This window comes from Euwallacea fornicatus, chromosome 2 (genome assembly GCF_040115645.1).
Source record: "Euwallacea fornicatus isolate EFF26 chromosome 2, ASM4011564v1, whole genome shotgun sequence".
NCBI classification, from domain to species: Eukaryota; Metazoa; Arthropoda; class Insecta; order Coleoptera; family Curculionidae; genus Euwallacea; species Euwallacea fornicatus.
Window position 1 is genome coordinate 488,361 of NC_089542.1, and position 13,122 is coordinate 501,482.

A 13,122-nucleotide genomic window follows, 5' to 3' on the forward strand; every position below is an offset into this window, starting at 1 on the left:
TTTAAATCGTTCTCTTGTAAGTCTGGCAACGTCGCTAAACACGGTTTTTTTTGACATGACAGCAATCAATGATAGACGAGTGCCTCTTTATCTTTGATAAACCTAAACGGCAGAGCTGACGTCATTGAGATGCATTAATCATTATTTATCTAGTTTAAAAATAATTGTGTAGTTACGTTTCCTAACTGGAGACATAGGTATCCATTATATTAATAATTTTACGTTTTAATAAGTAATTTGATGATGGAATTTGCGATTAACCACTAACACTTTTATCTCCATATTTGCGCAAGAATTTGGAAAATTACTATCATGCAGCCAATAGGTGAATGAATTGGCGACTTCATCTGAAAGAAACTTGCTGGGAACTCTAGAAACTAGCAAGTCTCTGAGCGTTCGCTGAAACGAGTTTAGAGCGCTATTTCGTGGCTACCTATAAAAATTATTTTTCCGAGAAATTTATTTCGATATAAACCTCATCCAGTGGACAATTTATACCATCGATGGAATAAAAGTACAGCACTAATCAACGAAACTTAATAAGGCGTTATTATCAAATTTTGGGGCAACGCCATGCAGATATGCAAGGTTGCCTACCCTACGGCCGGTGTCTATTCGCGGGAATATCATGGAGCATGGTGTTGTTTAAAAGTCTTGGTGGGAAGGCGAAGTAAAGAGAAAGTAACGCAACGCACGTGAATAAAATATTCAAATTGTTAGTCGCAAATAACCCAGCAAGATATTACTCATACTCATACACTCTCGAGCCTCGCCTACAGTTTTTTATTTAAATTAGCGTGGTGCCCAAAGGAAAATCTGCTTGAAACAACAGAGGTGACAAAATCATCACAATTATCTATCCGGATGGGTTTATGGCATCCATTAAAGCGCGATGAGGTTGGTCTAGATGTGTGCATGTATAAGTTATGATGTAGTGTTCGTGACGTTGTTTATCGTGGATTCTTATTACGAAGTGCAACAATAATGCTTGTGAATTTTATTTGGAGGAACTGCAAATTCAAATGAACATTTCTTCAAATAATGGCTTTTATCGAAAGATGTTTCTGCTGTAGTTTGCCCATCGCCTGTGGATTCTTCGCTACTTATTTACTGGTAAGCACGTTGCTAGCATGAAGAGTTAGGTCATCTGAATTAATTTGAAATTACATTTCAACGCAAGAATTGATTAAGAAAAATTGACCAGACAAGGTTCAAATTAAGCCGAAAAATCAAAGTCTTGGTGACGTTAGCGAGAGGATAATCGCCACAGGGACGGCAAAATAAGGGCAGGTCACTGGTTAGTTGTTTGGCTTCAGTGAAAATTACTTTGTAGGTAAATTGCTAGAACTTTGATCTATTGGCTTTAAAGGGAATAGGGCGTTAGACAAAGGTAGATAGGGCAGATGTTCTCTTTTGTTTAGAGTTATCCCCACGGGTCTCTTAATTTTCCACCTCATTCATTTTATTTTTTTCAATGCAGGGGCATGCAATTTAACGTCCCTTTAATCTTGAAATGTAAGGACTTTCCGGATGATTCCTAAAATACCTGAAAACAGTTTCTGAGGGGGACGAATTCTTCCATAAAATTTAACCCCCAAACTTTATCCTTACACGCGCCACAGCAAACTTCTGAAAAATTTTTAATGCCAAGGGGGGTCATGTGGCATCACAAATTCAAGATCTTTCAAAGCCACATTCAATGGCGCAATGCGATTCAAAATCCATCGATTAGTTTTCGAGAAAAGCAGCTTTAAATTTCATTAAAAAAATTAATACAGTCTTAGTTAAAATAGCATGTAAACCATGAAAAAACCTGTTTGCTGATTGGAAATTAGTTTGTTATCCATTTTGTTTGTTGCCACTTTTATTAATTCATTTATCCTTTTATTCAATTTTCTTTTTTATATTTTTGACCGGAGACTGTTCGTGGGCATAAGCGCGGTTTTACGTAACCCAAAAAAATTCCATGGGTTAGGTCTGGATATCCTACAGACCAAGAAAGTTTATTACGCCTTATTCGCCAATATTAAAAAAAAATTGAAAAAAAAAACGCTCAGAAAAAATAAAAATCCGCGTTTTAACTGCATTGCGCACTTCTCGAAAACGAAAACTTTCTTTATACCTCTTAAATGGTCGGTGATGAAATACTGTATAGTAGGAATATCGGCGTTCGATAGGATCAATTTCGGCTGTCCTGTAGGCCACTAACCAACTAACAATAATTCGAAACATGAAGGAGCGACCCAACATTGACGGTGGCCCGGCATAAGGAAACTAAGAGGAAGCAGAAGGGGCTACAATAAATACATTTTCCCTCGCGAGAGGCCCCTCACGAACTTCATCTCTAATAAACCCTAATTACCTCTAATTAAGTGGTACTTCTCATCGCACTTTCGTTTTTTTTATCCAAATGGATGCGCGTATAATCTAATAAGATATTTTACTTATTGCTTTTAGTCGAAAAACCTTACCCAACCATTAAAACGGTAAATAAACTCCGTGTAATACGTAAGTCCCTAAGAGTACCTACAACCGGACCAAATCATGTACTACAATAAAAAACACTTCGGGTAAACGAGCTGGTACCGTATCAGATAATAAGCCAAAGTGTGGTCAACGCATTCTTTACAACTTTCATTGCTCCTCGAAATCGTAAAATATAATGCTTAACGGCATTAAACGCTGAATTATTCATATAGAAGTGATATAACGCTTTTACTATTATTCTTTTTTCGGAATATGGTTTTAACATCTTCTTGTTTGTGTTCGTTTAACAGAAAGAGAAAGGGAGCGGCGTGGTTTAAACCATTAATGACCGTTAATTAATTAGTCTAGGTTTTATTGGCTTTCTATCAAGTAATAACATCCTGTGTGTTTCAACACAAAGGTGAAAAGGGATGGAAGAACACAAAAAACGTGGAACGGGCAAAGAGACAAGTGTAGGACCTTCGCGTTACCCGGCTGAAGATGGCTGATTATATTTCAGGGCGGGATTTCTGGATCAATAATCCGAATCCAGAACTCTTCGGCTACTGAACAGATACTCAAGTTGCATATTTTTGATAAACGCTTTACCGACATTGATATTCGTTTTTGACTGAAAAATAATGTTAAAGTTATGTACCCGTGGGGACGTTTATGTGACGTAAAAATGATACCATAAATATCGCGTAATTTTTTGGTTGCGTGACATCCAGAAGCTAAAATTATAGATAAACGACGGAGTATTAATGTGAGTTTACTGCCTGGCTAGGCAGATTCACGGGACTATTTTTTTGTATCCAGGTCCCTGAATATCCCCTTTCCCAAGAGGTATAAACCCCTTTCCAAGAAGCACCAACCTCCTAATTGTAGATTGGTATTAATCTTGAAATTTCTTTAAACGCAGCTCGCACATTCGAGAGCATCTATTGATCCTTCGAATATCAATCTGGGAGTAAGAATCTCCCGGAGGGATTAGCATAGACGTCTTCCGGCTTCATTTCTTTCGGGATTTCGTTCAATCGGGGTCGATTACCCGACCTTGCATTCCCTTATCAAAGCTTTTACCTTTGTAATTTTTTACCCACTGGATCAGCTCTACGATGGAGAATCTTGTAAAGGCATTCTGGACATTTCTTGATTCTCTCCAACCAGGGTTAATTACCTTACCTGATTTTCCCTTATAGAAAGTATTTGCCTGTGCACTCTTGTGCCTTCGCGGGTCACATCGACTCCGTAACGTGAATGTGACGTAATTTGAGGCTCTCACATGACAAATAACGTGAGTCGACTCCTAGAGTCGTGCAATTTACGTAAGCATCTATCTACCTGTTACACTGTTCCACCCTCTATTATGGAGGCTTATGACTGAAACGGATCAATGGTCGGAACTTTCAGGGGGTCTCGGACTCTTAGAATCATTGATTTCGTAAGTCGATGAACGTATTCTCTTTTTTCTTTCCAGATAGCTTACCTCATAGCTTTTGCATTTGAGTTGATATGGATAATCTTGGAAGCGTCCAAAGCTCTTCCTGCAGCAGCGGTCCTGCTCTCGGCAGGATATTTCGCCTTAAGTCTGTTTGCAGCTCTGCTTCTTCACGGATTAGCAACGGTAAGTACCGATGGCCTTCTTCGATACACACTTAATGTCTCCCACATAAAAAACGGTCGTTTCCTTTGATTTTGCAACATATTGTTGTATTCTTAAATGCTTGAATGTTTACACAAACATCCGCCGACGAGCAAAGTCTCTTTAGCCATGTAAGTATGAGAAAATTATTGCGATATTGCAGAATATACGGGGTGTGGTGGATTTACTGCGAATGAGCAATAACTTTTGGATCATTCGGGGATAGATTGGCACGTCTTGAAAGCTTTAAGGGCATGAAGCTCCACGACGCGTTGGGTTATTTCAAAGTGGTTTTCGCATATCTACACGTAGGCGCAATATTATGAGATATAAGCCAACCATGCATTACAACAATTTTTCGAGTTATCCTTCATGTGTTGCAAAAAACCTTGGATGCGCACCGCTCCCTCCACGATTCCCGCATTTACATGCTTGCCTCATTCCCAATGCCAAAACAATATGGAGCTTAATTGACGTTTAGGTTGAACACCCTGTATAATAAGCTATTATACAGAAGTGTGGTTTTAGACGGCCTAAAAAAATTCAAATGGGTTAAGTCTGGAGGGCGTACAGGCCGAGAAAATTATTACGCCTTATTCGTGTATGTTTAATAACAAGAATCACTCGGTAATAAATAAATAATCTGAGCAATTCGTGGAATGCACGGGGTCCGCTGGACTATCGGAAAAATGCGGTGACGTGTGTTACCAAAAGTTTTGCAGGGCCGGCCTCAGTCCATTAAGGCGAAATTGTTGTTGCCAACTTCAACTGTACGGAAACGAAGAATCTGACCTATAACTAAGGCCTTATTTCAATGCCTCCAAGGCGATTAACTTGCAGGTGAAGTTAACGGCACGTTAATAATGTGGCCATTACTCGGTGATTCATTCAACTTGAGCATCATTGTTCGGGAAGCGATCCGTACTTAATACAACAACTTTCTGTGTTGTAAAGTCTTTGAGGAAAAAATAGGAAAGTGTTTGCGGGGAACCTGTTGCGAGAGAATGAGAAGAAAGTGATGATAATGAGGAAACGAACAAAACAAGTACTTACCTAAATATTCACTTTTTTTTCCAAGTTTGGCGTATTCTTGGAAGTTGTACGGGTAATATCTGCGTACGATTTTCACTTTCTCTGAATCACAGCAAACAGACACGGGCGCTAATTATGATTCCTTGTTAGGTCTACATTTCTTTTGGTTTGAAAGTTATGCGATTATTACAGATTATAGCCGGCTCCGAACATAAAAATAAAAAGCCATTTTTCACACATCCTTGGGCAAAACCCATTTCGTACCAACGACGCCAATATTCCCTTTTACGTTACTTTGCAGCCTCCGTAGATAGCCCACAATAACAGACGTGTTGGTTAAGCTACATGTATGACGATAAAAAAAAATTGAAATGCATTACACCTAATCCTTTGTGCTTTACCGTGTTTAGGAGTAAATAAATGGCGAAACATGTATCGAACCTACTCTTGAAGTCAGTTTTTTGCCTGCGCGAATACTGCTTAAAAAAAGAGCAACATTACTTAACTATCCCCACATCCTAACTACTGAATAATTTAAACTTTATTAACCTCGAAATTGTGACTAATAACGGTCACCTCTAAAGCTGAGGTGGTCACAGAACGAACCAGAACAAACGGGCAACCATCACGTGTAGGAGACGAGGGTTGAACCATTAAGTTCGAGTAACTATGGCAGTAACGTCCCAGTTGGACTTCAACAATTCCACAAGGGGTCGATAACAAATCGTGGTTGTCAAGTACTATTTCCAACCGTTCTCACCTATAACAAAATGTGTTATTTCCGACTTGCGGATCAGGCCCCAATAAATTTCTAAGTGATAAATAATTCAGTTGCAGCAAATGAGCCCTAATTTAAGAAAGAAAATTAAGAATTAAAGATTTTAAACAGTGTGTAGGTTATTGCTCCCAAAGCAGACAGTGAAAATATCTGTAGGGTATCTAAGATCCGAAGAAATCTCTTCCTCAGGCTTCGTCTGTGACTGCGGTGGATGACGAATATTGCCAGAGGGGCGGAAGTACCCACCGCACAACGTGATGTTTCGACGCCGACTGAGAATCGACTCGAGCGACCGCGGTATTTATTCCTTTCTCCCCCGGTGGTGGGGGTAGAGTATCCGTGCCCATCGAGCGTGACGTAGCACGCGCGTCCCTTTCGAATTAAATTCAAATATTATTCCCCGCAAAGCTGTTAGGGGCGGTGTATACCCCAATGGCCGGTCTAATGGCCCTTAAACGGCTGTGTTGGAATTGATGTTGGCTTTCCACTTCTTTTTTAAGACTCCAATATATGCAATGCCATCCGAGAACGTACGTTGAGCTACAATTTAGATTTCTCTATTTGCCCTCACATGCAGGTTTTCCACGAGGTATATTAACTCTTCATTTCCGTGAATCATACAGAAAAAAGTTAAAAAACGCGATTTTGGTTGTTTAGTTGGTTTTTCGTTTTGTCGCTGCTATCATGCGTAAATTGGCTGAACGAAGAATATCTATATTTTCAACAAGAAGTCTTTTACTCTGCCTGACTTGTGAGAGAATGGTCAGGAAAACAAATTGGATGAAGACGGGACTACTGGCTGGCCACCGCGATTCCCGAATTTGACACCGTTAGACCTTCCTCGTGAAGGTCATTATATGAACGTGCGCTTGTGAACGTGCCGATTACTAATTTACAATTTTTGTTCAAAAATGCCCATTTGGCGGCTAAATCACTTTTTTTTTTTTTTTTGAACTGACCTCATTCGCAGTTTAAAGTTATTTGGTGTTAGGCTCGTTTCGAAATTAAGGCCCTGAATAGGAAAAAATTATACTTTCTACCACAATGTATCGAGCAATTTTTGTGATATTAATGGGAAGTTACGATATATCGAACGATGCAATAAGAACATTACGAAATTTTTATAGGAATTGGTTTGATACAGAAAACCAACGGGACCGTGTGTAATGAATGTCTGCTGGTTGATAATAATAAATTTTTATATTATTGAATTAAATATGCAACCACTGAACTAAAGGTGAGTGTCAAGCTGCCTCGTTATTAGTCGAGCGGTACCGGTCGAGTTTATAAAAAATGGTACTGACCTTAATCAGAATGTATTCAACCTCTATTCAAGTATAATTATTATTTTCTTCCACATATCGGTTATGCGAATTCCGTCAAAAGAACCGTCGAGTACAATGGGTAGATCGGTGTATCGTGTCTCGTATTCATTGAAGTAAATAATCTTCTGTAGTACCTGATATCTTTCTAATTTGCATGCCTGCTCTGAATTGAGTTGGTTGGAGGAACATGTATTTTTTCGGTACTTTCAGTCTCGTTAACTAGGAAATAAAACACCAACGGTTTAAAGCATGCATATGACTCGTTGGTCTCCGTGAAAGAAATCCTGGGTAGGAACCCGCAATCCTCGATTAAAACACGAAGGATTGCTCTGATGTTTCTTCTGAAAAATCTGGTACTCATTACGTTAAATGGTTTTCAGAAAAACACCCTGTGCCTGGTAACTTGGATGTTCGCAGTTACCATCCTTACGATACCTGAGGCGGGGCTGGTTATTTATATGAGCGTAGATTATTGGGTAAGCTTTCCAGAATTTCCATTCAAAAGGCATTAAAGTTCATTCTTTTGTGCCGTTTTCCTTGAAACTAAATTGCTAGAACGTTAACGTTAATGTGGCAAAAAGCCACGTCTTCAAGAACCAAAGCACATTATATGCCACTTATATTAGTTTGCTGTTAATTACGTTTAATAATAAATAATTATTTTTATGAGCTATGTACACTCAATAGAGGCCAGCATTATAATATCCCCTTGAATAATTATTAAATTGCTTATAAATGTAGCAAATGCGGTAAATTATTAGGTTGAATACGCGTAAGTATCTCATACGTGCCCGTTATTTCAAAACAACGCACTGTATCCGGCTCTCCTAGGGTATAGGACACATATACGGGGTAACGGAGCTCTCCTGTTGGCTGCTCAGGATTCTAGTCAATGTAATCCAATTAATCCTGATCCAGTCTCTCTACACGGTATGGAAAGACGAGGATTTGACGGAGAAGCGTTTCCAGGAACTCACAGCGGTCGCCATCGGAGCCGAAAACGGTTCCGGTATCAACGGTCAGTACTATCACAACAACGGGTACGACACGTCGGTGGATCAGTTGGATGGAAGCTTAAAACGGTGAGATTTGAGAAGATAGAGCAAGCGGTGATTGGGGGTAACTCGAGTCAGCGCGAGGTACGGAGGAATACATCTCAGCTTCAATCTCGTTATTCACGCGCGATAGCATTTGTTGCGCTCTAGGGACTAATAGGTCTCATTATCAACTCATACCGGGTGCGAGCAGAAAGTCTCAACGCGGTGGTTTTTTTCTCTTTGTTCATTCGAAATTTTGACATTTGGACCGCATGGGCGCTTCCAGTCGAAAAATTTACGATAATTGGGGAACACTCGCAGTTTTAAGTGTTAATTTCCTTCGGAGGGTTCAATCGGAGCGTTTAAAAATTGTGACGGCAAGAAGTTAATCTTGTAAATGAAGCAGCGAAGAAGTTACAGGGTGGCCCCACTTCGCGTCGCAATCTGGCGCAAATAGCGAATCAAAAAGTGTTTTTATCTGACCTGAAAATTACTTCGAACCGAAATACCTACCGCACAGGGCGTATAAACAGTAATTTCCTGTCGTCTATATAAATTTCTGTGACACTTCTTAGCGGTCTGAATACCATTCGCTTATCTGCTGCATATGGCACACACAATGAAATGCGCGTTTTTGAAATATTAATTTGATCTAACTGTTCATTGTCGCCGTCAAGGCGTTTAATAGAGAAGAATGCAGGTACGTACAACTTAAAATTCGATATGCGTTACCGAACACGAGTCAATTAATTAAGCACACGAGCTCTTTCAGGTCTCAAAGAATTTGTACTGATTTCTTTGTGAACTTTTACGTAGTTTCGCTATACTTAACCGACACCTTAATAATACGAATAAGGAAGAACTGCATGGAATTTTTATGATGATATTAACAACAGTTTGGGTTAAGGATTAAAACTGGCCATAAAAGTGGAATATTTCAGATACGGTTCCATGCCTCACCTTTGGAATAACGTGCACATGTTGCCTTTGCCAGTGCCGTACGGTGGGTACCATTTCTCTACCACTAGCAGCGAGTTTAACGCCAGTGTCTACGTGCCACACCATGGAGATATTTCTTTAGGTGAGAAAACATGTGTCGCCGATAAACTACACAATATTTCCATTTCACAGCTGATATCGTTCCGCGCTGTTAATTTTTCACCTCCCATTCCTCGCCAACCTCCTATCGCTCAAATCGACGAGGTGTTCGAAAGCAGCAATTACCTCGCTAATGGAAAATAAAGTTCCAGAAAAGAAATCACACTCTCTCATGGACCTGCGCTTCCTGGACCAGGCCAACCAGCTGGGCTACGCGCAGCAATGGCTGAACGACTCCGGGAGCATGATCCTTCCTCCTACCATGTATCCGGACAAGCCCGCTCCTCCTCGAGCAATGTCCGAGATAAACTACTCCACTCTACCGCCGAAGCTGTCCAGATGCAAATCCATGGACTCTCTGGATGCGGGCGAAAAGGGGAGCCATATTATCCAGAATCGCTCCGGGTTCTACGCGAGACCCATCGAGAACTACGGCGTACCCATTTATTATGGGCCGTTAGACGGTCCGGACTTTCTCATTTATAAGAAGCAGCTGGAAAGGTTGAACAGCCGAAATTCGTTAAGCAACAATTCGGCTGATGAGATCTCTAAGTATCGTGATGTGGCGTTATAGATATTTTTTTTTTTTTTTAGATTTTTATAGGCATTTGCACTGATGGCCCTGATGAGAGTTTACCTTCAGACTAGGGATAAGATAGGTCATGTAATTTTTGACGATAAATAGAGTGTAAAGGGAAACTCGAGCTGGCTATCACGCATGTCCGATGCAACAGCTCCTCAATATTTAACGTAATACCCGAGATATTACGCATTTGATTCATATTCTCAGGCCATAATAAAATAGATATGTTCATAAGTAATATAGTAATACTTAAAATATATCTACATTAGGGACTACAACTTCCGTTAGGGGGCAGTGCAAAACGTAAAGGAACACGTGATAATCTCAGTCAGATTTGTTGCTTGCTTTGCCCACCAGATGTCGCGTTAAGTTTTGGAGTTCCTGATGCAAGGTGGGCTGACAACACAGGTATAGCTGCGTTGTCAGCCTTAATTTCATCTAGGGGCTAAGAAGCTGATAAGAGGAATTATTTTATGACAATAATCCTCCCTAAGTAGAGAACCAGTGGAAACGTTATTAAACGAACAGCAACAAAAGTTGAAATTTGGTGATCGTGCGATGCAGTTGCGGCGAGGACATATTGGCTAATGTTATCGTCAATGGGGCCCTTGAGAGACCTACTCTCGTTCGCGAGAACATGCCCGGTTTTTTAACGTTGCAAATTAGAATTTTCGGACTAAATTCAGGAAATTAATTCTGTTGGTTCTAACGCGCGTCCATTAAATCCTTTGCGTTGTGAGAAATGGAAACACAAGGAGTTGTATTTACTTGTATGGCGAATAATCATAAGTTATTTACGACGAAGTTACCATGTGGCAATAGCTCACCTTTAAAAACGGAGTAACTCAGCGAATAGGGTACAAGCGATCCTCCAAGCCCCTAATTGTATCATATAAGACGACGTCACAGTGAAGGCGCGGAAGGCTTTTTTCAAAAAAATTGTCGCCATTTTTATTTTTACGATTTCCATTTTGAATATTATTCAATTCCGAAGATACGATTGTAGTAACTCCTTTAGAGACATATCGGTTTACGCTCACACTTACTTAGAGTCGGAAAGTTGGGGCCGCTCCCGGTTGAATCGGAAGTTAGACATCATCCGGAAGTTCCAGATGCCCACCGATTACACTAAATTCCAGATATACGACTTGCACCCTATTTTCTGTATCGTCCGGTATTAACTTTTACTAGTCCTATCTGCGCGACTAGTATCGACTACAATTTTTAAAAGTAATTTTAGGCAAGATTTTCGAAGTTATCCATCGCCATATGCGATGCAACTGCACAGATAAAATCACTCAAAAAACAATAAATAAAAAAATTTTTAAGTCGTTACTCCAAGACGCGGAAAATTTACTATTAAAGATGTTCAAATCGTATCTTTATACTTATTAACCCAAAATTTGTATAAATCAATAATTGTGAATAACATTTTATCACATAAATAGTCATTAGAATGTTGTCTGTTTAGTAACAAATTTTTTAATATACGTTTTGTTTTTAACGAAATATTCTTTAAACGAGTATTTATTCCACTAATTGTAGCTTAATCGGACGAAGAAGCCCATGGAGGTATCATTGGAGATGGGTTTTGAAGGTAAGACATCACAAGTGCAGATGCCGACAGCATGAATGAACTGAGAACCTATAACAAATTCTTGTTGTATAAGGTAAAAAAGCACGTAACGCCTCATAAAATATTAAAAAAATAATAATAATAACGAATTTCGATTCATTGACCGGTATTATTAACGTATTTTTTTATGACCCCTGGTTATTCACAACGTTTTTTTTAAGTACACAAAATCGTCCATTAACGCCGCGTCATTAACGCACGATTTTGCGCGCGTTTTCATGCGACGGGCCGTGGGGTCACGGCTGCCTCGCGACCAATCGTAACCCGTACGCTTGACCTGTCATCGAAATCTGTCACTTACCGATGTTTCGATTTTCGACACGAACAAACCTCACCTGTTTATTATCGTCGTTCACGTGAGTGTTGGCGAAGCTGATGCAGGAACAGTAAAGGGCCACCCATGCGCACCATTTCATTCTCATCATCAAGCCGCACATACTAAACACCATACCTAGAAAACCATCAAACGTAGAGTGTAAAATAGCTCCTTGCGCTTATGTGAGTTTAAAGTGTGGGGGGTTTGTCAACTCAACCGGGTGAACGGTTAAATATCTGTTCAGCGAGTTAATGGAGAAAAAAATTCGATTGAGCTGGGGCATCGGGAACGTCAGGATTTTGAGTTGAGGAAAATTTTTCAATTCGATTAGGTGTGCCACCCTCGGCCGATTAAGAATCGACGAATGTGCGTGCACACTCACGATTTTCTATGCCAATGAAACTACTGACTAAACTGTCGGCCGACCAAAGCTCTGTAGACTACATGTCAGCCGATTGACCAACGGTTGAGTGGTAGCTAGGCAGAAAGCATACGTGCGCGCGCACATTTGCCGATTTTCAACCGACTGCGGTCTGCAGGAGCGCTAAAACGTTGATCCAGGCGACAGCAATTAAAACTTCACATTGTATGCATCAGATAAATATATTTTACGATTATACAATGCACAATAATAATTCATCAGTTATTATAAATACGCCCTATAGTTACATACATTTCAAATAATAGTTACAGAGATATTAGTCTACAGCCTTGAAGATCCGCCAGTAACTTTTGACTTACTTAAACCGTTATCGATAGTCTTTTCAAATTAGAAAATGCTTCCGTAATGAATCTAAGTTAGTAATAGTGGTATCGTAACAAGGAGGTTTTTTGGTACTGTGGAGAATTTGTTAAAGTTCTGTATAAGTGTATACAAAAAATAGTTCCGAGTTCACTCGAATCAAGCAACTCAAAAAGAACGATTTTAAAATAGTTTCTTGAAAATCACAGTTACAATTAGCACCAAACAAAAATTTGGCTTCTTTCCTCGACAATTTACATTGCTTTTTACATTTTTTTTTACACGATAATTTACATAACTAGTCTTCAGCCAATAACCGATGGTCTAATTGATCGCCACAGTGTGGTGGGTGGTGGAAAAATACACGGAGAAACAACTTGTGTTGCTATAGAGAGCTAAAATGCAATGCTACTTTTACTATCTATTTTAGTATTAATAATTGAAAATTACTATTTCAGGCAGTA

General features: G+C 39.6%; 1 protein-coding gene and 1 long non-coding RNA gene across 2 annotated transcripts; one reads left to right on the forward strand and one right to left on the reverse strand.

Annotated features, from left to right (window-relative positions):
* Window positions 1-660: 660 nt before the first annotated feature.
* Window positions 661-11,473, forward strand: Rcd6 (Reduction in Cnn dots 6). The gene is made up of 6 exons (XM_066295669.1): window positions 661-1,113; window positions 3,947-4,093; window positions 7,627-7,722; window positions 8,078-8,328; window positions 9,225-9,364; window positions 9,528-11,473. Exons 1-6 carry the CDS (start codon window positions 1,042-1,044, stop codon window positions 9,953-9,955), a joined length of 1,134 nt encoding a protein of 377 aa, XP_066151766.1. The 5' UTR covers window positions 661-1,041; the 3' UTR covers window positions 9,956-11,473.
* LOC136346530 (uncharacterized) lies at window positions 4,496-6,317 on the reverse strand. Its single transcript, XR_010733317.1, has 3 exons — window positions 5,408-6,317; window positions 5,165-5,346; window positions 4,496-5,102 (listed from the first exon to the last, which is right to left on the reverse strand). It is a non-coding gene; the product is annotated as an uncharacterized lncRNA (long non-coding RNA).
* Window positions 11,474-13,122: the final 1,649 nt, after the last annotated feature.

Excerpts from the sequence above, each read along its gene's own strand:
- Rcd6 (XM_066295669.1), top strand. The coding sequence starts at position 1,042 with ATGGCTTTTATCGAAAGATGTTTCTGCTGTAGTTTGCCCATCGCCTGT. Across the intron at positions 7,723-8,077 it reads ATATGAGCGTAGATTATTGG|GGTATAGGACACATATACGG; the intron begins GTAAGCTTTCCA and ends CGGCTCTCCTAG. Across the intron at positions 8,329-9,224 it reads TTGGATGGAAGCTTAAAACG|ATACGGTTCCATGCCTCACC; the intron begins GTGAGATTTGAG and ends GGAATATTTCAG.